This window comes from Hyla sarda, chromosome 3 (assembly GCF_029499605.1).
Source record: "Hyla sarda isolate aHylSar1 chromosome 3, aHylSar1.hap1, whole genome shotgun sequence".
In the NCBI taxonomy this organism is placed as follows: Eukaryota; Metazoa; Chordata; class Amphibia; order Anura; family Hylidae; genus Hyla; species Hyla sarda.
The window spans coordinates 291,640,342-291,668,061 of NC_079191.1; the positions used below are offsets into that span (position 1 = coordinate 291,640,342).

Consider the following 27,720-nt stretch of genomic DNA (forward strand, 5'->3'; position numbering starts at 1 on the left):
GAACGATTTCAGGAGGCATCGGGGACCGGCTCCGCTCCAGATGGTTGCGGGGGGCCGGTAAAACACATGACGTTCTCATACTACATGTGTCCTTAAGGACTCGGAAATGGAGACGTGTGAGAACGTCATGTGTCCTTAAGGGGTTAAGGACTCAGACAATTTAATTTTTACGTTTTCATTTTTTCCTCCTCGCCTTCTAAAAATCATAACTCTTTTATATTTTCATCCACAGACTAGTATGAGGGCTTATTTTTTGCGTGACCAGTTGTCCTTTGTAATGACATCACTCATTATATCATAAAATGTATGGCGCAACCAAAAAACACTATTTTTGTGGGGAAATTAAAACGAAAAACGCAATTTTGCTAATTTTGGAAGGTTTTGTTTTCACGCCGTACAATTTATGGCAAAAATGACGTGTGTTCTTTATTCTTAGGGTCAATACGATTAAAATGATACCCATTATTATATACTTTTATATTATTGTGGCGCTTACAAAAAATTACAAACTTTTTAACCAAATTAGTACGTTTATAATCCCTTTATTTTGATGACCTCTAACTTTTTAATTTTTCCGTATAAGTGGCGGTATGGGGGCTCATTTTTTGCGCCATGATCTGTACTTTTTTTTGATACTACATTTGCATATAAAAAACTTTTAATACACTTTTTATAATTTTTTTTTATAAAATGTATTAAAAAAGTAGGAATTTTGGCCTTTAATTTTTTTTCGTTCACGCCGTTCACCGTACGGGATCATTAACATTTTATTTTAATAGTTCGGACATTTACGCACGCGGCGATACCAAATATGTCTATAAAAAATGTTTTTTACGCTTTTTGGGGGTAAAATAGGAAAAAACGGACGCTTTACTTTTTTATTGGGGGAGGGGATTTTTCATTTTTTTTTTACTTTTACCTTTACATTTTTTTACATTTTTTTTTACACTTGAATAGTCCCCATAGGGGACTATTCATAGCAATACCATGATTGCTAATACTGATCTGTTCTATGTATAGGACATAGAACAGATCAGTATTATCGGTCATCTCCTGCTCTGGTCTGCACGATCACAGACCAGAGCAGGAGACGCCGGGAGCCGCACGGAGGAAGGAGAGGGGACCTCCGTGCGGCGTTATGAATGATCGGATCCCCGCAGCAGCGCTGCGGGTGATCCGATCGTTCATTTAAATCGCGAACTCCCGCAGATGCCGGGATCTGTATTGATCCCGGCACCTGAGGGGTTAATGGCGGACGCCCGCGAGATCGCGGGCGTCGGCCATTGCCGGCGGGTCCCTGGCTGCGATCAGCAGCCGGGATCAGCCGCGCATGACACGGGCATCGCTCCGATGCCCGCGGTTATGCTTAGGACGTAAATGTACGTCCTGGTGCGTTAAGTACCACCTCACCAGGACGTACATTTACGTCCTGCGTCCTTAAGGGGTTAAACACCCTTTTTCATTTTTTTTTTCTCTCTGTTCCTCTAGGGGGAGGAGGAGTAGATTGGGCACAGGTGTATAAATCTTAGCTCGGGACTCTTAGTGAGAGCTTGCTCTTCTGAGTGTTGCTGTGTAACAGGGGGCGTGAAAGAGGAGTTTGAAAGCAGGAGGTTGAGATCGCTGTGAGTGTTAATTTCTGAACCCACAAGGTCTACAAAAAATTTGAAGTGTAATTTTGACTGTCTGTTTTTGCCTATACATTTGTGAAATCCCCATAACTAGATGGCCACCATGTTGGAAAATGCAGTCCAATGTACATCCTGTTCAATGTATGCAATCCTTGAACAACAGTTTGAGGGTGCATATTGTTGTGCGAGATGTGTGCTAGTTGTCCTTTTGGAAGCCCAGATCCTGCATCTAGAGGGGCGACTGACAACAATGAGAAGCATTAACAACATGGAGAGGAGTCTCCTGCTCACTGAGCAGGCACTCTCTGGAGTAGAGGTGGGGAAGGACAGTGGGACGGAGTTGCAGGACAGTCAGGCAGTTAGCTGGGTTACAGTTAGAAAGCGGGGTAGGGGAAAAAGGGTCAGGGAGGCTAGTCCTGAACTGGCACACCCCAACAAGTTTGCCCGCTTGGCAGATGAGGGGGATGCAATTACAGAGCTAGCAGAACTGCAGCAGGATACTGCCTCTGATCGCCAGGGGGGGTGTCTGCTCCAGTAAGGAGGGAGGGAGGAGTACAGGGCAGGCCAGACAGGTACTAGTGGTGGGGGACTCAATTATTAGGGGGACAGACAGGGCGATCTGTCACAAAGACCGGGATCGCCGAACAGTGTGTTGTCTGCCTGGCGCACGAGTTCGGCACATCGCGGATCGGGTTGACAGGTTGCTGGGCGGGGCTGGAGAGGACCCAGCAGTCATGGTACATATTGGCACCAATGACAAAGTAAGAGGTAGGTGGAGTGTCCTTAAAAATGATTTCAGGGACTTAGGCCGCAAGCTTAAGGCAAGGACCTCCAAGGTAGTATTTTCTGAAATACTACCAGTACCACGAGCCACACCAGAGAGGCAGCGGGAGATCAGGGAGGTAGGAAGGAAGGGTGTAGGAAGGAAGGGTTTGGGTTCATGGAGAACTGGGCTGACTTCGCGGTCGGTTACCGGCTCTACCGTAGGGACGGGCTGCACCTCAATGGGGAGGGTGCAGCTGTGCTTGGGGAGAAGATGGCTAGAAGGGTGGAGGAGTGTTTAAACTAGGGACTTGGGGGAGGGAACCTACAGCAAAGAGGGGGAAGATAGTGTAGATAGAGAGGTGGGAATTATAAATGTACCTGGGGGTGGAGCGGAGGGAGGGGTTAGAATAGTTAATAGGAATAGGCTTCATAGGAAAACAAAACTTACACCCTTGAATCCCATTAACCCCAATAACATAAAGAATGGAAATGTGTATGTTCACAAATGCCAGAAGCCTAGCAAATAAAATTGGGGAGCTTGAGGCCTTGATACTGGAGGAACATATTGATATAGTTGGGGTCACTGAGACATGGCTGGACTCCTCGCATGACTGGGCTGTCAATCTACAGGGGTTTACATTGTTTCGCAAAGATGGAATAAACAGAAAAGGTGGTGGAGTCTGTCTGTATGTTAGAAGTGGTATGAAAGTCAGTGTGAACGATGCCATAGTGTGTCATGATTCTGAGGAGGTGGAATCACTGTGGGTAGAATTACAAAAGGAGGGAAATACTGAAAAAATAATACTTGGTGTAATCTAGAGACCCCCTAATATCACTGAAGAGATAGAAGGTCGGCTGCATAAACAAATAGAGAGGGCCGCCCGGGCAGGTACAGTGGTAATAATGGGAGATTTTAACTATCCAGATATAGATTGGGGTCCAGTGTTGGCTAAAACTACAAAGGGGCGACAATTCCTAAATTTATTGCAGGATAATTTTATGGGCCAGTTTGTGGAGGACCCAACAAGAAATGATGCCTTGTTGGATCTGATCATTTCCAACAACGCAGAGCTGATTGGTAATGTAACTGTGCGGGAAAACCTTGGTAATAGCGACCACAATATAGTTACTTTTGACTTAAAATGTAGAAAACAAAGACAGGCGAGGAAGGCAAAAACATATAACTTTAAAAAGGCAAACTTCCCTGGGCTGAGGGCTGCACTACAGGACATAGACTGGGGGGAGGTGTTCTCAAATACCGATACAGAAGGTAAATGGGACAGCTTTAAATCAACTCTAAATAACTATACAGCTAAATATATACCAAAGGGGAACAAATATAAACGATTAAAACTAAATCCTACATGGCTGACAAATGATGTTAAAAGAGCAATAAACAACAAAAAAATAGCCTTCAAAAAATTCAAATCTGATGGGTCAGCTATAACATTTAAACAGTACAAGGAGCTTAATAAAATCTGTAAAAATGTAATAAAAACAGCAAAAATTCAAAATGAGACACAGGTGGCCAAAGAAAGCAAAACTAATCCTAAATATTTTTTTAGATATATAAATGCAAAAAAACCAAGGACAGAGCATGTAGGACCCCTTAATAATGATAATGGGGAGGTTGTCACAGGCGATAAAGAGAAAGCGGAGTTACTGAATGGGTTCTTTAGTTCTGTATATACTAGGGAAGAAGGAGGAGCTGACATTGGACAGGTCAGTGCTGGTAACACATCATGTAATGTACTGAACTGGCTTAATGTAGAGATGGTACAAGGTAAGTTAAGTAATATAAATGTAAGCAAATCTCCAGGGTCAGATGGATTGCACCCAAGAGTTCTTAGAGAGGTAAGTTCAGTAATATCTGTACCCCTGTTCATGATATTTAGAGATTCACTGGTGTCTGGTATTGTGCCAAGGGACTGGCGCAAGGCAAATGTGGTGCCAATCTTCAAAAAGGGCTCTAGGTCTTCCCCAGGAAACTATAGACCGGTAAGTTTAACATGCATTGTGGGTAAATTGTTTGAAGGACTTATAAGGGATTACATACAGGAATACATAGGGGATAATTGTATTATAAGTGATAGCCAGCACAAGCCTTGACAGAGGAATGGCTGTGGATATAGTGTTTCTGGATTTTGCTAAAGCATTTGATACTGTCCCTCATAGACGTCTGACAGGTAAGTTAAGGTCTTTGGGTTTGGAAATTTTAGTTTGTAACTGGATTGAACACTGGCTCATGGATCGTACCCAGAGAGTGGTGGGCAATGATTCGTACTCTGATTGGTCCCCGATAATTAGTGGTGTACCCCAAGGTTCAGTACTGGGCCCGCTGTTGTTTAATTTATTTATCAATGATATAGAGGATGGCATTAACAGCTCTGTTTCTATCTTTGCAGATGACACCAAGCTTTGTAGTACAGTACAGTCTATAGAGGATGCGCATAAGTTACAAGATGACTTGGATAGACTAAGTGTCTGGGCATCCACTTGGCAAATGAGGTTCAATGTGGATAAATGAAAAGTTATGCATCTGGGTATTAATAACCTGCATGCGTCATATGTCTTAGGGGGGATTAAACTGGCAGAGTCACTGGTAGAGAAGGATCTGGGTGTACTTGTAGATCACAGAGTACAGAATAGCATGCAATGTCAGGCTGCTGCTTCCAAAGCCAGCAGGATATGGTCATGTATAAAAAGAGGCATGGACTCAAGTGACAGGGACATAATACTCCCCCTTTATAAAGCATTGGTACGGCCTCACCTGGAATATGCTGTTCAGTTTTGGGCACCAGTCCATAAAAGGGACACTGTGGAGCTGGAAAGGGTGCAGAGACGCGCGACTAAACTAATATGGGGCATGGAACATCTTAGCTATGAGGAGCGATTAAAGGAGTTACAATTGTTTAGTCTTGAGAAGAGATGTTTAAGGGGGATATGATAAACATATATAAGTATATTAATGGCCCATACAAAAAATATGGAGAAAAACTGTTCCAGGTTAAACCCCCCCAAAGGACGAGGGGGCACTCCCTCCGTCTGGAGAAGAAAAGGTTTAGTCTAAAGGGGCGACACGCCTTCTTTACCATGAGAACTGTGAACTTATGGAACAGTCTACCTCAGGAACAGGTCACAGCAGGAAAAATTAACAGCTTTAAAACAGGATTACATTCCTGGAACAAAATAACATTAATGCTTATGAAGAAATATAAAATCCCATCCCAATATTCCCCAATATCGCACCACACCCCTACCCTTCAATTCCCTGGTTGAACTTGATGGACATATGTCTTTTTTCGACTGTACTAACTATGTAACTATAGTGGTCTCAGACTGTAGCCCTCCAGATGTTGCTAAGTAACTCAACGGCTTCAGTTGGATCCAGGGAGCTGCGTCGCGGTCCTCTTCTTCCGCCGATCGTCGCCCGCTGCAGTTGCCGATGGGTAAGTAGATCTTCGGCGCCGGTCCCTGTCGGTTTCCCCGTCCTGCCCCGCCTATTGTGGGAGGGCAGAATGGGGAAACCGAAAGTAAACCCCTCCGCCCCCGATCTGCTATTGGTGGTCGCGTCTAGACCACAAATAGCAGAGATAGGAGGGGTGGCACCTCTGCCACCTCACTCCTATCGCAACAGGGGGATCGTGGGTGTCTAGGACATCCGCGATCCCCTTTATTTTCCGGGTCACCGGGTCACTATAGACCCGTATGACCCGGAATAGCCGCAAATCGCAAGTGTGAATTCACTTGCGATTTGCGGCGATCAACGACATAGGGGGGTCTGATGACCCCCTATCAGCAGTCACCCCGGCTCGGTCCCCACCCGGCGGGGACCGAAATTCCCACGGGCGTACAGGTACGCCCTTGGTCCTTAAGTACCGGGAGCAAAGGGGTACCTGTACGCCCTTGTTCCTTAAGGTGTTAAAGGAAATCTGCAGTAAATTAAACTTAAGTCATGAGGCAGAAGCCAATATGTGTCTGATCGGGGGGCAAAATATAAGTGTCTGATCGCGGGGGGGGGGGCCGAGGTCCCACGATCTTCTGCACGGGCCCCGGCTCTCCCACGCAGGAGGCGTGCTGGCCGCAACATGACGCCGCCGACGACACCCCTCTCTATGTTTCTCTATGGGAGAGGCGGGGATGCAGTGTTCGTGCCTCCCCGCCTCTCCCAAAGAGCTGTATGAAGGGGTGCGTGTCTGTACGCGCATTAGCCAGCACACAACGCTGCAATGCCGGGGCTATGTTCGGGAGATCACAAGGGATCTGACCAATGGGGTCCTGTGGATAGGGGATAAGTGTATTTTGCCCAGGGAGAAGGCCCAGGGAGAAGTTTTGTATAGGGGAATGTGTTTATCATGAGAAGGTAACCTGTTGTACATACACACTATACTACTATATCTGTATTTTCCAAACAGGGTGCCTCCAGCTGTTGCAAACTACAACTCCCAGCATGCCAGGAGAGCCAACGGATGTCTGGGCATTCTGTGAGTTCTAGTTTTGCAACAGCTGGAGATACATTGTGTGGAAAAGCCTGCACTATATAATTCACACACACTGCATTTAACACACCCACCACACACTCGCTTTTCCAATTTTTTTTCCTCAAAAGTCCCATTCAAAACAAAAATGGTACCAGTAAAAACTACAAAAAGTGCTCAATGTGAGCCCTCATATAGCCCCGTATATGGAAAATTCTAAAGTCAAGAGGCTATATGCACAGCAGAGGTGAGAGTTGTGAGTATTAGACTCAATGTATGTTAGGGACCATCCGAAAATGGCCACCTCCACGTGGCGGATGGGGGACATTTTTTGATCAAAAAGTGCGCTGAGAGCCTTTAAAAAAAATTTTGATAAAATGTGCCGCTGTAATTTTTTGTTTGTATATTTTGCATTTGCCACAGCAGCATGCACTCGTTTATCATGTAGTTGTGTTGGCTATTTGTGTTTTTTATTGTAACCTGTTGTACACACACACTATACTATATCTGTATTTGTCAAACCGGGTGCCTCCAGCTGTTGCAAAACTACAACTCCCAGCATGCCAGGAGAGCCAACGGATGTCTGGGCATTCTGTGAGTTGTAGTTTTGCAACAGCTGGAGATACATTGTGTGGAAAAGATTGCACTATATAATTCACACACACTGCATTTAACACACCCACCACACACCCACTTTTCCAAAATTTTTTCTCGAAAAGTCCCATTCAAAACAAAATTGGTACCAGTAAAAAAAAGTGCTAAATGTGAGCCCTCCTATAGCCCCGTATATGGAAAATTCTAAAGTTATAGGTGTCAGAAGAGGATGATTTTAAGTATACTACTTTTTGTACAAAGTGATTTTTAAAAAGTAGTAAAATAAAACAATGCTTATAAAAATTGGTTATTGCTGTAATCGTATAGAACTACAGAATAAAGAGTGTCATTTTAACTGAAAAGTGCACTGGGTATAAATGGAAGCCCCCCAAAAGTAGCAAAATGGTGTTTTTGGTTTGGTATATTTCATGGTACCATGAGTGATGTAATTACAAAGTACAATTGGTGGCACAAAAATGCAACAAGCCCTCATATGGGTCTGAAGGTTGAAAATTAAAAGCATTATGGCTATAAAAGGTGAGGAGTAAAAAACAAAAATGCAGAGGGAAAGTGGAGCAGTTGCCCTTAGCAACCAGATTGTTCCTCTTATTTTTTTTTTTTTTTAAAGTCTCTGAAAAAGTAAAGACGCAATCTACAACTGCAGCACTTTCCCTCTGCACAGGATTTGATAAATCTCCCCCAATTTTCTCTGAATTTCATGTGAGTTTTGGCCTTTGTGCTTACTTGTGTTTTTCTCCTGATACCTCATACTGTACATGTTTTTAATTTTGTTGGTGTTAATAAAATGACCTTTTAGCAGTATGTGGACCCTTGTGTTTTTGGTGTAGATCTATCATATAGTAGTAAGCCCCTATACGGCTTAATATAGCAGTAGGCCCCCTATAATGCTCCCATATATTTTTTATGGGGACAGTATGGGGCCCACTAGCGTCCTTTTGTTATATCAATTATGTGAATAGTGTAACATAAAAGTAATATTTTTCTTTAATTTTGTTAAGGTTCCATGTATGTATAAGCCACTGGAAGAGGAGAGAGCACACCGTGCAGCTAAACATGCAGATATACAATACCGCTGGTGTACACTGGCAGCCTCCGGACCCGATAAGTAACAACGCAGCACCTGCGGGGTGCACACACTAGATAAAGTATCAAACAATTCAATGAAAAAGAGGTAGCGTGCACTCACCGCGGGTAAACAGCTGCAGGCCCGAGGTCCGGGATCACCACGGCATAGACGGAGACGGTAAGGGGCGCTCAGAGGCTCTGAGCGCCCCTTACCGTCTCCGTCTATGCCGTGGTGATCCCGGACCTCGGGCCTGCAGCTGTTTACCCGCGGTGAGTGCACGCTACCTCTTTTTCATTGTATTCCATGTATGTATGTTTAACATGTTACTGTGCCTTTAAAAATGTGAGCAGTGAACCCCATGTGACCCTGTGAGCCAATGAGACCCCAAAAGTCCCCTCTGTATAGTGGGGTACAAGGGAGGAGTTAGTCAGTGTAGTAATGGACATTAAATAGTAGAAATAAAGTCTCGGCACTCACTGATCTCTTGCAAATTCTTTTGGTGTTTATTCACACATAGGGTGATACACAGAACGCATTTCGTCCACAAGCTGTTATCAACCAGTTGATAACGGCTTGTGGCCTAAATGCGTTTTGTGTATCTCCCTATGTGTAAATAAACACCAAAAGAACTTGCAAGAGATCCGTGAATGCCGAGACTATTTCTACTATTTGGATTTACCTATTGGTCTTCGAGCACCACATTAACTACACGAGTGCCGACTCCATCTACTCCAATATCATAGTACTGGACATTAGCCTGTCTAGTTCCATCCAGACTCCTGAGCAACAGCTAAGCTCAGGGGTGCTGTGTGTCGTGTGTTCTAAGCAGAGGCCTACTTCAGTTTCAAGTTTACTACTGCTCCTTCTACAAGCGTCACTCGTGGGAGGACTACATGCCTCTGCAGAATAGTCTACAGTGTCTTGGAAGGACCCTAGCTACCAGAACCACAAATTTACAATTCTGTCCTGTGAAAAGCACCAAAAGTCTCAGAACGGCAACAAGGCTTGCAAGGGGTACACTGCACTCTCACACTAAGGTCAGCTGCACGTGTTATACCAACTTCACAAGCTCAGTAAAGGTAGTTAACCATAACCTGACGTTGGTGTGTTTATTGGCTCATCGTGTCTAGCCTAGAAAGATGGCCTCCCACCTTCAGACTGTGGATCGGATAAATGGTGCCCTGGAGTCACAAAGTGAACCAGGTACGTTTACTAACACCCAGTGGCCGCCACAGGGACATATTCAGAGGGTACAGTGTGCAGCAGTGTTATATTCAGAGGGTATATTTTGTGGCACGGTTATATTCAGAAGTATAGTGTATCATAGGGTTGTAATAATTATTGTCTTCACATTTAGGAAGAGGATCTACTGACAAAGTGAGAAAAGCCAACAATTTCTGGGTATCAAACTCTGCAGAGGTAAGAGACAGCTGTCTGGGGGGCATCTCTGGTGGTCATGAAAGGGTGCGGAAGGCCCAGAGAATTTTTTTTGCATCAGGGCCCTGTGGTTTTCAGCCACTCCCCCGCCTGCTTCTGTATGTCCACTGGTGCTGCTCACTGATTTAAAGTGAGCAGCAGCGTCTGCCGGCTCTGACTAGTGACGCCCCTCCCCTAAGGTTGTAATGTGAACATTTAACCTTTTATATGATTTTTTTGGGAAACAAGCAAAACTTGGAACAAGGGAGAGCTTGAGAAATATAGAAAATGTGGAAAAAAAGGACTAATGGAATCGGATTAAAGAAGAATCTCAGTTGATAGTATAGAAAAGGAAAGTGATGGGAAATAAACATAAAAAATGTAAATAGGAATAAAAATAACAATAAAAATAACAAAAATAACCATATTGTCATGAAAATAAATAAATGCTATGCATCACTATTTCCCTCTTTACACTCCGTAGGCTGGGTGCTCAGCATCTGACCCACAGAGTGGTACTCTGAAGGCAGTTAACTGCCACAGGGTAAAAAATTGGAATTTCCACACACTGGAAAAGACACTGGAAAAAGTACCGGTAGTTGGCTTTTCCCTGGCATTTTTTCCACATGAAAAAACTCCATAAAAAAACATAAGTGAAAACCTAGCCTAAATCTGTCAGCAAAGTCTTTAGGCTGCTGTCACACACATTTTTTTTTTTTTTTTAACTGCCATTGTAGTTTTTGAGCCAAAGCCAGAAATGGTTCCAGCAAGAAGAATAAGTATCAGTCCTTCCTTTATATGTCACATTATTTTTTTCCCCTCAAAAAACTGCTCTGTGTGATAACATTCAGCTCCTGGCTTTTATGTAGCATTTATTTGACCTGAGAAAACGGCACAAAAAAAATAAAATTTTTAATGCATGATTTCTTTTTTTTTTTTTTTTTTTTGTAGCATTTTACTTCAAAATAGTGTGTATTAGTACATTCATTTTTATGTGGCATTTTTTCACCTACATTTTTGTCAAGTCATGTGATTCTTTTATTTTCATTAAAAATTATTTTTACTTTTTACTATAGAAATCTATGACAGGAAAACACCATTTACTGCATGAAAAAACTTTATAGCTGCAGCATGAGAACAGGTTGCTGACATTTACTGTAGCAGAGAATGTCGTTCATTTCAATGGCCTGAACAGTCACCTAAGGACTCCGTTTAGCCCCTATAAGCTATTTTCATCAAACTTAAAAGTACGGTCTGCTGCACTATCCAGTCCATTTAAAATAGCATATATGACCCGAACTGGGTTACTAGGTCACTCCGTTTGGGACATTAAAGGGGTATTCCCGGAAAAACCTTTTTTTATATATCAACTGGCTCCAGAAAGTTAAACAGATTTGTAAATTACTTCTGTTAAAAAAATCTTAATCCTTTCAGTACTTTCAGAACAACCTTAACTTCATAAGCTCATAAGTACTGAAAGGATTAAGATTTTTTTAATAGAAGTTATTTACAAATCGGTTTAACTTTCTGGAGCCAGTTGATATATAAAAAATTTTTTTTTCCCTGGAATACCCCTTTAAAAGGAATGACATTCAATGCTCTGTGCCACAGTATACGCCAACAAGCCATTCTTGGCAGGATAGCAATGCACACTCCTGACAAAAGCCATTAACCCCTTAAGGACTCAGCGTTTTTCCATTTTCATTTTTTCCTCATCACCTTCTAAAAATCATAACGCTTTCAATTTTGCACCTAAAAATCCATATGATGGCTTATTTTTTGAAAATTTATATGTTAAAATTTCTCATCATCTAACCCCTATAACTTTTTATTTTTCCGCGTACGGGCCGGTATGAGGACAAATTTTTTGCGCCTTGCTCTGAATTTTTTTTATCGGTAACATTTTTGTATTGATCAGAAGACTTTTTGATCGCTTTTTATTCATTTTTTCATGATATAAAAAGTGACCAAAAATACACTATTTTGGACTTTGGAATTTTTTTGCGCGCACGCCATTAACCGTGCGATTTAATTAACGATATATTTTTAGAGTTCGGACATTTTCGCACGCGGCGATACCACATTTGTTTATTTTTATTTACACAGTTTTTTTTATGGGAAAAGGGGGGTGATTCAAACTATTATTAGGGAAGGGGTTAAATGACCTTTGTTAACTTTTTTTTTTTTTTTTTGCAGTGCTATAGCTCCCATAGGGGGCTATAACACTGCACACACTGATCTCCTATGCTGATCCCTGCAAAGCCATAGCTTTGCACGGATCAGTCAGATAGGGGCTTGATTGCTCAAGCCTGTAGCTCAGGCTTGGAGCAATCAATCGACGATCGGATGCCGCGGAGAGAGGTAAGGAGACCTAGGAGAGGTAAGGAGAGATTTTATCATGATGTCCCGATCAGCCCGACTGAGCTGCCGGGAAGCGTTTACTTTCGTTTTCAGATGCGGTGGTCAACTTTGATCGCCGCGTCTGAGGGGTTAACAACGCGTGTGACCCCGTTTTTCACACCGGGACTGGGCTCAGGGCGTACAGGTACGCCCTGAGTCCTTAAGAGGTTAATGCAGTGTAAACCCAGCCTAAGAAAAAAGTAAGAAAAAAGGCACAATCAAAAAGTATTAGTCACAGTATTTCATTTTCCCACCTGACATCTGTATGTGGCATTGAAAACATTTAAAAAAAAAACTACCAAAAACTCAAACAGTTTATCCATAAAAACTTTTAAAAGCAAAGAGTTTGTGGGTAGCATAGGTGACAAGAATAATTACTTTCATACAGGGCAGGCCTGTTGTGGATTTTCTGTTAAAAACTGTTAATTTATAACTATAATTTAGTTTAATAACTCAACAGCAGAATTAGTGGGGTATTTCTATAGAGCTAAGTCTCGAGTCTCAAAAGATTTTTTTTTTTTTTTTTTTTAAATCAACTGGTGCCAGAACGTTAAACAGATTTGTAAATTAATGGCAATCCATTTTCCTCCCATATAGTTTGGTATGGGAGGTTTGTGGATGATATCATTATTATATGGTCATCTGAAAGCGAAGCAATTAAATTTGTTGACTATGTCAACAATAATCCTCACAATCTTTTTTTTACCTATTCTTGGCATCAGTCTGTTACACCCTTTTCGGATATTTTACTTGAAGCTAAGGAGGGACGGATTCATAATAGTACTTTTCGAAAGCCTGCTGCGGGTAACACTATTCTTCGGGCAGAATCGTGTCCTCCAGCTGTTCCAGTGGGGCAATTGACAAGTGCCCGAAGAAATTGTTCGACCAAGGAACGTTTTGTTACAGAAGCCAATACAGTTTGCAATAGTTTACGTAATAGGGGTTATCCATCTTGGACTTTTAGTCGAGCAAAAAACAGGATCGAATCGAAGTCCAGGAGTGATCTTCTTAAAATCAAGCCCCATGTAAATTCAGCTCCAAATTTAGTTTCTACATCCTCCATGTTTAAACCCACGTTTGTTACAACATACAGTGTAGAATTTAATTCCATCAAAAATATTATACATTTTTTTTAACCTGTATTACAACAGGGTCTAACATTAAATACATAATTACAAAATGGAGTCAACTTTTCAAGTAGAGGCACTCCAAATTTAGCCAATTTATTATCTCCAAGTCTGCTTCCATCTTCACATAGATTCAATAACAATCCATCATGGCTAAAGCTGAAAGTTTTCTTCAAATGTAATCGAACTAGATGTTCGATTACTGTCAAAACCTCTCATGTTGTCCCCAGTGATTCAAAATCTATAGCAATCCAAAAATGTATTAATTGTCAATCTTCGAATGTGGTATATAGAATACACTGCAAGAGTTGCAACATTTCTTATGTTGGTAGCACTAAGCAAATAAAAAAAAACGCATCCAGGAGCACATGAGAGGTGTGAACACGACATCATACAACAATCCATCAAATGTATCCAAACACTTTAAAACTGTTCATGCAGGTGATGTGTCTGATTTTGAATTTCATGCATCGAAATTGTTCGACAACCAGAAAGAGGTGATGATAGAATAAAAGCTTTACATAATAGAGAAATTTACTGGATATATGGGTTACGCACATTTCAGCCTTATGGCCTTAATTTAAAATCAGACATTATATTGCATTACTAAATATGCTTTATACCTGCAGCACATTCATTGTTAAAAAATTATTTTGTAATGTATTTGTTACAATGTGCACAGTTGTAACTGGGAGAAGTTTCTCTTGCCACGCAATTGGTGATTAACAGGTGTTTCTCACCTGATCCATTTTGCTAGGAACAAGATTTCCCACTTTTCCCAATCCCATCATGCATCTGATGAAGGGTCACATGACCTGAAACGCGTCATGTTGCTTATCCAGGAGGCTTTATCGTTTGTGATTTGAGACGTCCATGTCGAAGTTTTATCTTGGAATACAATAAAAGGTGAAGTTTATCATACCGATGTCCTTATGCTCACCACAATTCATGGAAACGGCAGCACCCCTATCCCTGTGCGAGCTACCGTGGGACCGGTCCTGAAGCCCGATTGTATTCTGGACTACAAATCGGTATATGGGGGAGTTGACTTTCTGATCAAGTCCTCAAGCCATATAATGCCATACGGAAAACATGGGTATGGTACAAAAAAAGTTGCGGTCTACATGGTACAGGTTGCCATGTATAACTCTTTTGTACTGTCTCAGTACGCTGGCAACACAGGGACATACCTGCAGTTTCAGGAGGAAGTTCTAAAGACCCTCCTCTTTGGTGACCGCCAAAGAGCGTGTCAGAGCACCTCTTGAACTGTGGGCCCCCGGATCGTCCCCGGCCAAGACTTTCCAGGTGAGGTCCCCCACACTGGAAAGAAGGGACTATCCCAGAAAAAATGCAGTGACACTTTCCCTGATCATCCGGGACATTCAGGGAGTATCACACTTCCATGGAGTACTAAATTTTTAATCCTTTCACCTGATTTTCATTCCCCAGAATTCGACTCCAATGTACCAGTCCAGAGTACATTATCTTCCAAATTTTAAAACCAAAACATCCCCCCCCCAAAAAAAAATAATAATTTCAAAACCTTTTTCCCTATACCCCTGATATCTTTTTCTTCCCCCTCAACAAAATGGGTCATGGGACACAGAGTCAACAGCATTGAGGGTTTGCAGTTGCCTCAAATGCGCAGCGCTCTCTCCCCACCTGAGCGGGGTGCGTATTTGAGGTAACAGGTTAGGGACGGCCACAAACATCACATTCCCAGAATGATGATTCAGAGCATAGGGTTTGGGGCAGGCATCATTTTTACTTTCAGCTATACTCTGGGTCATCATTCTGGGAATTGGCATATCAGTATTAAAATTGCATTTTTCATCCCCCCCCCCCCCAATAGTACACTTCATCCATTCCTGGAAAATAATTTTAGGGAACACCCGTCTGTTTCAAATGTCCACTTAACCCCTATACACCTTCCCTAGGGGGTGTACTGTTTGTAATAGGCTCACATGTGGGTGTTCCTTTCTTGTATTTTCCTCTGAATGTATGTAACTGTTAGGTCCGTAAGAAACATCGGCCACAAATGCCAAGAGTTCTCTCTCATGAGCGCTGTCGTATTTCCAAGCGACAATCGGAGTCACATGTTAGTTGTTCCCAGAAAGAAAATTTTTGGTTAATGCCAGCAATTTAGTATAAAAAATCTAATTTTTCACTTTTACGGCCCACTGTTCAAAAAACCTTGAGGTGTAAGTACTCACTGTACCCCTTGTTATGTCCCTGGAGGGGTCTAGTTTCCAAAATGGTGTCACATGTGGGGGGTTTCTGCTGTTGGGAGGTTTGAAAATTTACATGACCCCCGACTTCAATTTCAGCAAAATTCTCTGTTCAAAAGACCAATGGCGCTCCTTCTGTTCTCCCTGTAGTGTGCCAGCAGAGCACTTAACATCCACATATGGGGCATTTTCTTAATCGGGAGAAATTGGGCTACAAATTTGGGGTCCATTTTCTCCTTTTACACCCCTATTACACCATGTGAAAATGAAAAATTAGTTACACCATCATTTTAGTGTTAAAAATAAAATGTTTCACATTTACAGCCCACTGTTCAAAAAAACCTGTGAGGTGTAAGTACTCACTGTAACCCTTGTTACGTTCCTGGAGGGGTCTAGTTTCCAAAATGGTGTCACATGTGGGGGGTTTCTGCTGTTCTGGCTCCATAGGAGGTTTCAAAATGCACATGACCTCCAACTTCAATTCCAGCAAAATTCTCTCTTCAAAAGACCAATGGCGCTCCTTCTGTTCTCCCTGTAGTGCCCAAGCAGAGCACTTAACATCCACATATGGGGCATTTTCTTAAGCAGGAGAAATAGGGCTTCAAATTTTGTGGTCCACTTTCTCCAAAACCCCTTGTGAAAAAGAAAAGTTTGGGGTAACACCATCAATTTAGTGTTAAAAATCAAATTTTCCATTTTCACGTCCAACTTCCACGCAAAGTCGTCAAACACTTGTGAGGTGTTAAGGCTCACTATACCCCTTGTTACGTTCCTTGAGGGGTGTAGTTTCCAAAATAATATGCCATGTTTTTTTTTATTTGTTTTTTTTGCTGTTCTGGCACCCTGGGGACTTTCTAAATGCAACATACCCCCCAAAAACCATTTCAGCAAATTTCTCTTTCAAAAAGCCAAATTTTGCTCCTCCTCTTCTGAGCATTGTAGTGCGCCAGCAGAGCACTTAACATCCACATATGGGGCGTTTTCTTAAATGGGAGAAATTGGGCTTCAAATTTTGCGGTCCATTTTCTCCTACTACCCCTTGTGAAAATGAAAAATTTGGGATAACACCATCATTTTAGTGTTAAAAATCTAATTTTCCATTTTTTTTAAGTCCAACCTCAACACAAAGTCGTCAAAAACCTGTGAGGTGTTAAGACTATACCCCTTGTTACGTTCCTTGAGGTGTAGTTTCAAAAATAGTATGGCTTCCTAAATGCCACATGGCCCCCAAAAACCATGACAGCAAAATTTGTTTTAAAAAATCCTAGTTGCTCTTTCCCTCTTGAGTCATGTTGTGAGCCCACAGAGCACTTTGTGGCAACATTTGAGGTATTTCCATCCTCGAGAGAAATTGGGCTATAATTTTTTTTCACCTAATACCACTTTTAAAAATGAAAAAAATGGGGCTACAACATCATGTTAGAGTAAAAAATGCAAATTTTGATTTTTCTGCTCCACATTGCTGCTATTCTTGTGAAACACCTAAAGGGTTAAAAAAAACTTTCTGAATATCATTTTGAATACTTTGAGGGGTGTAATTTCTATAATGGAGTCATTTATGGGATATTTCTCACAGAAAGGCCCCTCAAATCCACTTCAAACTTAACTGGTCCCTGAATAATTCAGATTTTGAAATTTTCATGAAAATTTTGAAAATGGCTGCTATACTTTGAAGCCCTCGAAGGTCTTCAAAAAGTAAAAACATGTCAACTTTATAATGTCAACATAAAGGAGACATATTGCATTTGTGAATCAATATAAAAAATTTTGGAATATCCATTTCCTTACAAGCAGAGAGTTTCAAAGTTAGAAAAATGCAAAATTTTCTAAATTTTCATGAAATTTGGGGATTTTTCACCAAGAAATGTACCACTATGTTAAAGTAGAATATTTTACACAAAAAAACTCTCTCGGAATCAGAATAATCAGCAAAAGCATCTCAGAGTTATTAATGCATAAAGTGACAGTGGTAAGAATTGGAAAAAAGGGCTGAGTCCTTAAGGTGAAAATGAGCTGCGTCCTTAAGGGGTTAAGTTTCCTCATTGTTTCTAGTAACATAGTAACATAGTTCATGAGGTTGAAAAAAGACCAGAGTCCATCAAGTTCAACCTATAACCCTAATGAGTCCCTACTGAGTTGAGTTGATCAAGAGGAAGGCAAACCCTCAAACTAGAGGTAAAAATTCCTTCCCAACTCCAAATATGGCTCCAAATATGGCAGTCAGAATAAATCCCTGGATCAATTTTCTGTCCCTATAAATCTGGTTGTCCCCATAACCAGCAATGTTATTATTCTCCAAAAATGCATCCAGCCCCTTTTTGAACTCTTTTACAGAGTTCACCATGACCACCTCCTCAGGCAGAGAATTCCACAGTCTCACTGCTCTTACAGTAAAGAATCCCCATCTGTGCTGGTGTAGAAACCTTCTTTCCTCTAAATGTAGAGGATGCCCCCTTGTTATAGATACAGTCCTGGGTATAAATAGATCATGGGAGAGATCTCTGTACGGTCCCCTGATATATTTATACATAGTTATTAGGTCTCCCCTAAGTCTTCTTTTTTCTAAACAAAAAACCTCCCATTCCCCGTATTACCCTGGTTGCCCGTCTTTGAACCCTCTCCAGCTCCACTATATCTTTCTTGTACACTGGTGCCCAGTACTGTACACAGTATTCTATGTGTGGTCTGACTAGTGATTTGTACAGCGGTAGAATTATTTCCTTGTCGTGGGCATCTATGCCCCTATTGATGCACCCCATGATTTTATTAGCCTTGGCAGCAGCTGCCCGACACTGGTCACTACAGCTAAATTTACTGTTAACTAAGACTCCTAAGTCCTTTTCCATGTCAGTCGTCCCAAGTGTTCTCCCATTTAATACATAATCCCAGCCCGGATTTTTCTTCCCATGTGCATTACCTTACATGTTGAACCTCATCTGCCACTTCCCAGCCCAAACCTCCAACCTATCCAGATCCATTTGTAACAGTAACTGTGCTGCTATTAGGCTATGTTTTTTTCAGATTTTTCTTTGGAAAACGGTCACTGCAGTTTTTAAGCCAAAGCCGGAAGTTTATTCAAAACGAATGGGAAATATAAAATAAGGACGTATACTTCCCCTTCCTACTAGATCCTACTGCTATGATTCACTACTTCCCTTCAAGGAAGCTAAAACTATGGCGTTTTTGCTTGAAAAAACGCTCTAGCCTCAGCGTGCTGAAATTTAGCAAAACTGCCAGATCGTAGCAAAATGCTGAGGTCAGGGGAAAAGATACAAAAACCCCAAAACACTAAGTGGGTTTGGCATTTTGGGTTTCCCTTTTGACTCCCTTTTAACATCTGGCTATGATGTTTTTCTCACGGAAAAACACAGCAGGGCAGTTTGGGTGTTATTGGGAAATTTTTGGCATAAAAAAAATGACATAAAATGACTAATATTGCTGTAAAACAACATTGTGCAAAGAAAGCAAAGTGTGAACACAGCTACATAGTTTACGTAATTATTCTTGTCACCTGCAGCAGGGGAGTTAACTCCATTGTTTTTGCACTGCTGCGTGGATTTAAGGAAAGAAGCATAAGTAAATTAATTATTTTCATTTTCTACTGTGAAATTTTATACTATGTAAAATGTTAGAACTTACTTCTTTTCAGAACTGCATTCAAAACATACTGCAATTCTTGAGGATTTACTTCCATGTCCTGTATTAAAAGAAAATGAAATGATATGTAAGTCATGTCAAGCATTCCTCAATTCTTATTTTCGTTTTTTTGAAAAACTTTATCAGAACAAGATTTCACAATCTGATAGTAAACTGTCATTGTCAGTTAGAACACTCAATAAAGTTAGTTATCTTCACAAGCGAGAAGAAAATCAAAGGGTATTATTCAGCCCAGATAAAGATGTTGCAGGAAATGGGGGAAGCAATTAATGCTGTGCAATGGTGGACAAAAATGTGTGATTTTTTTTTCTAGAAAGGCATAGCTAGAGTATAACTCACATCATAAGGTTATGCCAGAAATGTACTCCTGCCAAAGCTGAAGTAGATTACTAAGGCTGGCACAAGGACAGTGCAAGAGATGCGCCAAAATGCTAAATACATCTGGCACATATTGTCCTACTCTTATTTTATTTCAGATGCTGGTCATAATTAATTACCACAGTGTTTTTTTCTTCTCTGTCCACATTCAAGTAGTAATAATATGGCTTTGTAGGGGATGTATATTTAGAGCAAATTTATTTTTCCTAAAAAAAAAATAGGGAAACATATAATGAAGCTTGCTTCTCAGTGTAAAGAGGGCACTAAACAGATGCTTCCTAACACTCGTATGTTCCACAATGTAAAGTATATGTGACTATGTTAGTTAATGGAGGGATTGCACTGTTTAGCTAAAACAGGAGAGCCTCTAGCTTGTGGCATCTGGACCTTGAGGTGACTGCCAGACACCCATGCATGGGAGGAAGCTATCATTCTTTCGCTGCCATTCTGTCACACAGGCTGCAGGCACTTCAGATCTGCAGCCAAAAATGAATACCACGATACTAATATCAAGAAAACGTATTTTATTAGATTTATAATGCAAACAAAATACCCATAAAACCATATACTCAAAAGACATTAAAATCCATGGCGGGGGGAACAAAAGAGATGGTAGAGTGGTGTTCCATAATGCTGAAAAAAGCATTGTTCATTACAAAATTGTTCCTGGATCATTGGGAGCTTTTCTTGGAGGATGTCTTGATACCATTATTTATGTGTTAGGCAAAATTGTGATTGAGCCCTCTCTCTTGGATGACATTAACCCCCACATCCATGGTCTCAGGATGCTTTACTGTTGGCATTATACAGGACTTGTGGTAGTGCTCACAACTATCCTGATATAAATAGGGAGACTGGGACATAGCTAAAGACACCTGTCCCAAATGGTGCAGGGCCCAACCAGAGGGGGCACCCTACTGGACTTAATATTAACCAACAGACCTGACAGAGTAACTAATGTGTCAGGTAGAAGGATACCTAGGAAAAAGTGATCATAATTTAATACATTATAACTTGTTCTTCAATAAAGGAATCTCTCGAGGGGCCACAAAAACAATGAACTTTAGGAAGGCAAAGTTTGATCAACTCAGAGAAACCCTTAACCCCTTAAGGACCGGAGGTTTTTCCATTTTTGCATTTTCGTTTTTTGCTCCTTGCCTTTAAAAAATCATAACTCTTTCAAATTTACACCTAAAAATCCATATGATGGCTTATTTTTTGCGCCACCAATTCTACTTTGTAATGACGTCAGTCAATTTGCCCAAAAATCTATGGTGAAGCGGGAAAAAAAATCATTGTGCGACAAAATTGAAAAAAAAAACGCTGTTTTGTAACTTTTGGGGGCTTCCGTTTCTACGTAGTACATTTTTCGGTAAAAATGACACCTGATATGTATTCTGTAGGTCCATACGATTAAAATGATACCCTACTTATATAGGTTTGATTTTGTCGGACTTCTGGAAAAAATCATAACTACATGCAGGAAAATTAATACGTTTAAAATTGTCATCTTCTGACCCCTATAACTTTTTTATTTTTCCGTGTATGGGGCGGTATGAGCGCTCATTTTTTGCACCGTGATCTGAAGTTTTTAACGGTACCATTTTTGCATTGATAGGACTTATTGATCACTTTTTATTCATTTTTAAATGATATAAAAAGTGACAAAAAATGCACTATTTTGGACTTTGGAATTTTTTTGCGCGCACGCCATTGACCGAGCGGTTTAATTAATGATATATTTTTGTAATTCGGACATTTCCGCACGCGTTGATACCACATATGTTTATTTTTATTTACACTGTGTTTTTTTTTTTTTATTGGAAAAGGGGGGTGATTCAAACTTTTAATAGGGGAGGAGTTAAATGATCTTTATTCACTTTTTTTTTTCACTTTTTTTTTTTGCAGTGTTATAGGTCCCATAGGGACCTATAACACTGCACACACTGATCTTCTATGTTGATCACTGGTTTCTCATAAGAAACCAGTGATCAACGATTCTGCCGGATGACTGCTCATGCCTGGATCTCAGGCACTGAGCAGTCATTCGGCGATCGGACAGCGAGGAGGCAGGAAGGGGCCCTCCCGCTGTCCTGTCAGCTGTTCGGGATGCCGCGATTAGCCGCGGCTATCCCGAACAGCTCGACTGAGCTAGTCGGGAACTTTCACTTTTAGCCGCGCGGCTCAGCTTTGAGCGCGCGGCTAAAGGGTTAATAGCGCGCGGCGCCGCGATCGGCGCTGCGCGCTATTAGAGGCGGGTCCCGGCTTCACTATGACGCCGGGCCCGCCATGATATGACGCGGGGTTACTGTGTAACCCCGCGTTATATCAGAAGAGCAGGACCAAGGACGTACCGGTACGTCCTTGGTCCTTAAGGGGTTAAAGGGTAGCTCCCACCATCCTTTTTTTTTCTTTCTGTCCCTGCCTATTGACCATCTCTCCCTAACCCCCTCCCTGCTTTAAAAATGTTTTTTTACTATATAAAAAATGCCTTTTTGTCTGCCTGGTAGTGTGCTCACTACCAGGCAGACGTCACTGATGCCTGCTGGGGGGGCCGACTTCCGCCCTTAGTTCATCTACAAAACCTTCACCACTACAACTCCCAGCTTGACCTCACATCTATTGGCTGTCAGGGCATGCTGGGAGTTGTAGTGGTGAAACAGCTGGAGGCACCCTGTGCAGCCCCCCCCCCCCCCCAGAACAATACATTTGTTATGGCAGCTGTGCTAATCATACCCCCCCCTCCCGCCCCCGCCAAAAACAATAAACAACCACTGCCCCCCCATCCCCCTCATACCCAAGTGCTGCGTCCAGCAGCGGCGCCGCGTATATGCCGGGAGGCGGGTGAGGCCAGGGAGCCAATTCGCTCTCAGCACTCACTTCCACCTGTCTGATTGATGGGCAAGGAGCAAGTGCAGGCTGAATGAATGAATAAGGACCGATGGCCGGCCGGCCAGCCTGCAGCCGGTCACTAAGGGGGAAACCCCAAGTGGCAAGTTTTCAAATGTAAAATAAACTAATTTAATGAAAAAAAATAGATCTATATTAGAGATACTGTATGTTGTAGTACATGAGTACTACAACATATCAGTGACAGTGCCCATTTAACAATATAAATTGGGAGAATGTCCTGAAAAACAAGAATACTGACACTAAATGGGAGACTTTTAAAAATATTTTAAATTCTCACTGTAAGAGGTATATACAGTACCTAATGGGAATAAAAGAAAACAAATGTGGCTAAATAAAAATGTTAAGGAGGCAATAAATGACAAAAATAAAGCATTTAAGCTACTAAAACAGGACGGCAGTGAAGAAGCATCAAAAAGCTAGAGAAAAATGTAGAATATGTAAAAAACAGATAAAAACCACATAAGTAGAGACAGAACAACTCATTGCCAAAGAGAGTAAAACTAACCCCAAAATGTTCTTCAATTATATAAATAACAAAAAGGTTAAAAATGAAAGTGTAGGCCCTTTAAAAATGATGAGGAAGAAATTATAGACGGGGATCAGGAAAAAGCAAATATATTAAAACATGTTCTTTTCCACTGTATTCACCGAGGAAAATGAAATGCCAGGTGAAATACAGCGAGATAAGAAACTCCCCAGTACAAGTTATCTGTCTAACCCAGGAAGAAGTACAGTGCCGCCTACAAAAAAAATCTAAATAAACATATCACCAGGTCCAGATGGCATTCACCCCCGTGATCTAAAGGAATTGTTATGCCCTGCGCTCCGACCACCTGCACTGGCCGTGAGCGCATTGTTCATCTGTGCCCGGCTGCCAGCGGGGCCGGGATTCGCATCGCGGGACGCCCGCATGCGAATCCCGGCCTGTCACTCACCCTGTACTGCTGCCGCCTCCGCTCCTGTGTCTCAGCTCGAGCGTGCGTCCCCGTCTCCTAGGACGCGCACGTGGGGCCTTGAAATTTAAAGGGCCAGTACGCCCATAATTACTGTTTGCACCTGACACTACCTTATAAAGTCCCTGCACCTCCCACACTTCCCTGCCAGATCTTCAGTGCCCCTAGCCTGAGATTAAGCTTTCCCTATAGCCTGTTTGCCTTGCCCGTGTCCCCAGACCTTCCACTACGTTACGTGACTCTGCACCTTTGCTGCTTGCCTTGACCTTCTGGAACGTTGACTACGCTACTGCCTTATCCTCCTGTACGTCACCTTGCCCAGTACCTGTGTGGTCGAGCCGTGTCGGGAGTAGCGACCTGGGTGTCGCCTGCCGAAGCAAGCCCATCATGCCTTGCGGCGGGCTCTGGGGAAGACCAGCGGCACCTTAGCCTCCGCTCCCCAATACGGTCCGAGTCATCAGCCACACAGGTTAGAGGATCCACATCCAGCACCATTACAGGAATTAAGCAATGTAATAGACAGAACCCTATTTTTAATATTCAAGGACTCTATAATGACAGGGTCTGTTCCCCAAGACTGGCGCATAGCACGTGTGGTGCCAATATTTAAAAAGGAGTCAAAAAGTGACCCCAGAAATTATAGGCCTGTCAGTTTAACCTCCATTGTATGTAAATTGTTTGAGGGTTTTCTAAGAGATGATATTTTGGAGTATCTTGATAAAAATAAATGTGTGTCTCCATATCAGCATGGATTTATGAGGGATCGGTCCTCTCAAACTAACCTGATCAGCTTATGAGGAGGTGAGCTCAAGACTGGACCAGAAATCGCTGGATGTTGTATATCCGGATTTTTACAAAGCATTTGATACAGTGCCACATACAAGGTTGGTGTATAAAATTAGAAGGATTGGGCTGGGGGAGAATGTGTGTAAGTGGGTAACTGGCTCAGTGATAGGAAACAGAGAGTGGTTATTAATGGTACTTATTCTGATTGGGTGACTGTTACTAGTGGGGTACCACAGGGGTCCGTCTTCGGTCCTGTTCTGTTTAATATATTTATTAATGACCTTGTAGAGGGGTTGAATAGTAAAGTAGCAATCTTTGCAGAGGATACTAAACTCTATGAAAAGGTCAACACAATAAAGGACTGTGCACTGTTACAACTACATCTAGATAGGATGGATGTTTGGGCTGAGAAGTGGCAGATGAGGTTCTACACTGATAAATGTAAGGTAATGCACATGGGGAGGAAAAATCCAGGTTGGGATTATGTAATAAATGGGAGCACACTTGGGACGATTGATGTGGAAAAGGACTTAGGGGTTTTAGTTAGCAGTAAATTTAGCTGTAGTGACCAGTGTTGGGCAGCTGCTGCCAAGGCAGATAATATCATGGGGTGCATCAATAGGGGCATAGATGCCCACGACAAGGAAATAATTCTACCACTGTACAAATCACTAGTCAGACCACACATAGAATACTGTGTACAGAACTGGGCACCAGCGTACAAGAAAGATATAGTGGAGCTTGAGAGGGTTCAAAGACGGGCAACAAGGGTAATACGGGGAATAGGAGGACTACAGTACCCAGAAAGATTATCAGAATTAGGGTTAGGCTGTATTCACATCGCGTTTTCTCCCATACGGGAGCGCATACGGCACGGGGAGCTAAAACCTTGCGCTCCCGGCCTTTCTATGTGCTCCCATATGTAATTCAGTTCAACGAGCCGGCCGGAGTGAAACGTTTGTTCGGCCCATTTTTGTGCCGTATGCACTTTTACAACCGGACCTAAAACCGTGGTTGACCACAGTTTTAGGTCCGGGAAAAAGGGGCATACAGCGCAAAAATGAGCCGACCAGACTGAGCCTTTCATTCCGTCCGGCTCATTGAAATGAATTACATACGGAAGCGCATAGAAAGGCATACGGGAGCGCAAGGTTTTAGCTCCCCCCTGCCGTATGGGAGAAAACGTGATGTTAACCAGCCCTTAGTTTAGAAAAAAGAAGGCTTAGGGGCAACCTAATAACTATGTATAAATATATCAGGGGACAGTACAGAGATCTCTCCCATGATCTACTTATACCCAGGACTGTATCTATAACAAGAGGGCATCCTCTACATTTAGAGGAAAGAAGGTTTCTACACCAGCACGGACCTGGGTTCTCTACTGTAAGAGCAGTGAGGCTGCGGAACTCTCTCATAGAGGAGGTGGTCATGGTGAACTAGGTAAAAGAGTTCAAAAGGGGCCTGGATGCATTTTTGGAGAGTAATAACATTACAGGTTATGGATTCTAGATTTATAGGGACAAAACGTTGATCCAGGGATTTATTCTGACTGCCATATTTGGAGTCGGGAAGGAATTTTTACCTCTAAGATTAGTTTTTTTTTTTTGCCTTCCTCTGGATCAACTGAGTAGGGACTCATAGGTTGAACTTGATGGACTCTGGTCTTTTTTCAATCTTCTGAACTATGTTACTATGCAAGGTAAAAATGATAACTATGGCTCAGTGAACAAAACATTGAAATGTTGGGTCCATGGCTATTAACTACCAGATCTCAATTCCATAGAGAACCTGTGGTCAATCTGTCGTCACAGAAATTGTGATAAATATCAAGCACTGGTTAGAAGGAATGGGTTGCCATTAGTAAGGATTTGCAACAACAACAAAAGGAATGGGTGCACCTGAAATACAATTAGCAGGGTACAGAAACACTGTAATAGAACATGTAAACCAAAACAAAAACACAGACTGCAAGGAATAATATACATACCTCTGATTAAGATACTCAAAATAAATGTAATTTTATTCTATAATATCAAAAAAGCCAAAGCCTGTACATTTAAACAACAACAATGTTCGGTTTTTAGGGGAACGAGCTAAACACCATCACTCCTAGAGTTTCAAAAGATCAATAGATTAACGGCCAGGTATACATGAAATGCCCAACATGTGCAAATAAAGTTATAAAGTTCATAAACAAATTACTAATAAGGTGGTAAATAGCAAATATATAAAACTCCATGCGGTAAAAAATGGTGTCTCCCCCCCCCCCCCCCTCCCCAAAGACATTGTGTTAGCCTGTTGTGACAAACGCCAGTGATGTAGCTTGTTGCAGAAAATTATTTCCAGTGTAATAATCAAATATACAAATTGCGACAGAATTGGACAGTGCTAGAAAACTTAAAGGAGAAGTCCCATGTAGAAAAAGTATTGTGTTTTAAATGCAGAAGCAAAAGTTATATCACTTTGTAAATCACTGACTTCACCCATCTTGTATATAAAACCTGTTTTTCTAGCTTCTTTGTTCAGAGAGGAAGTTCAGCAGCTCCCTGTTCTGACGACTTGCGACCCCCCATTGAGCTGCATTATGCTGGGGGCCGTGATGTCACAATTTCCCATAGTTCTGCAGCTTAGCCAGCTCTGTGCACGGCCAGGGAACCTCCCATGTGCAGCTTCAGCCAATCATAGAAGCCCCAGTGAGCTGAGCTCACGTGTCTTCATCTCCTCGGCAGGGAAGCATCTGACAGCCAGCTCAGTGTTTATAAGAGCAAGAACGATGTCCCAATGTCCCGAGAAGAAGCAGAGGGGGAGGGGAGATCCCTGCTTTCCCCTGCACTGATTACAATCTGACAGCAGGTCAGTCTGAAAGAACTATGTCCTGAGAATAGAAGCAGGGGGAGGGGAAACACTGAGCCTGCTGTTAGGAAAGTGATCAGTGTCTAGGTCAGTGTATCCCAACCAGGGTGCCTTCAGCTGTTGCAAAACTAAAACTCCCAGGCATGCTGGGAGTTGTAGTTTCACAACAGCTGGAGGCACCCTGGTTAGGAAGCACTGGTCTAGGCTGGGCTACTTCTATGATGAACTGAAAGGCATTATGGGAGACAGGAAGTCAGGGACCTCCATGGACCAGGAAGTACCGATCTTTCAGAGGGGATTGCAGGAGAAGGGAGAGGGCGAGATACATGAGGAGCAGATTGTCAGAATGGTGAGCTGATGCACTTTCACATGATAGAAAAAAAAATTTGTGACTTGGTCCATGATACTTCTTCTTTAAGCATTTAAAACTACAGCTCCTAGTATGACCTAAGCTTCC

The 27,720-nt window shown here is 42.0% G+C and overlaps 1 protein-coding gene across 1 annotated transcript in view; it reads right to left on the reverse strand.

Moving 5' to 3' along the window:
- The window catches only part of CAPN9 (calpain 9), a gene marked incomplete at its 5' end in the record, with an annotated part of 376,282 nt that overhangs the window by 67,661 nt on the left and 280,901 nt on the right, over positions 1-27,720 (reverse strand). The window contains one exon of the mRNA XM_056566855.1: positions 19,363-19,420. Coding sequence (XP_056422830.1) covers positions 19,363-19,420 — 58 coding nt within the window. The remainder of the gene's footprint in view (positions 1-19,362; positions 19,421-27,720) is intronic.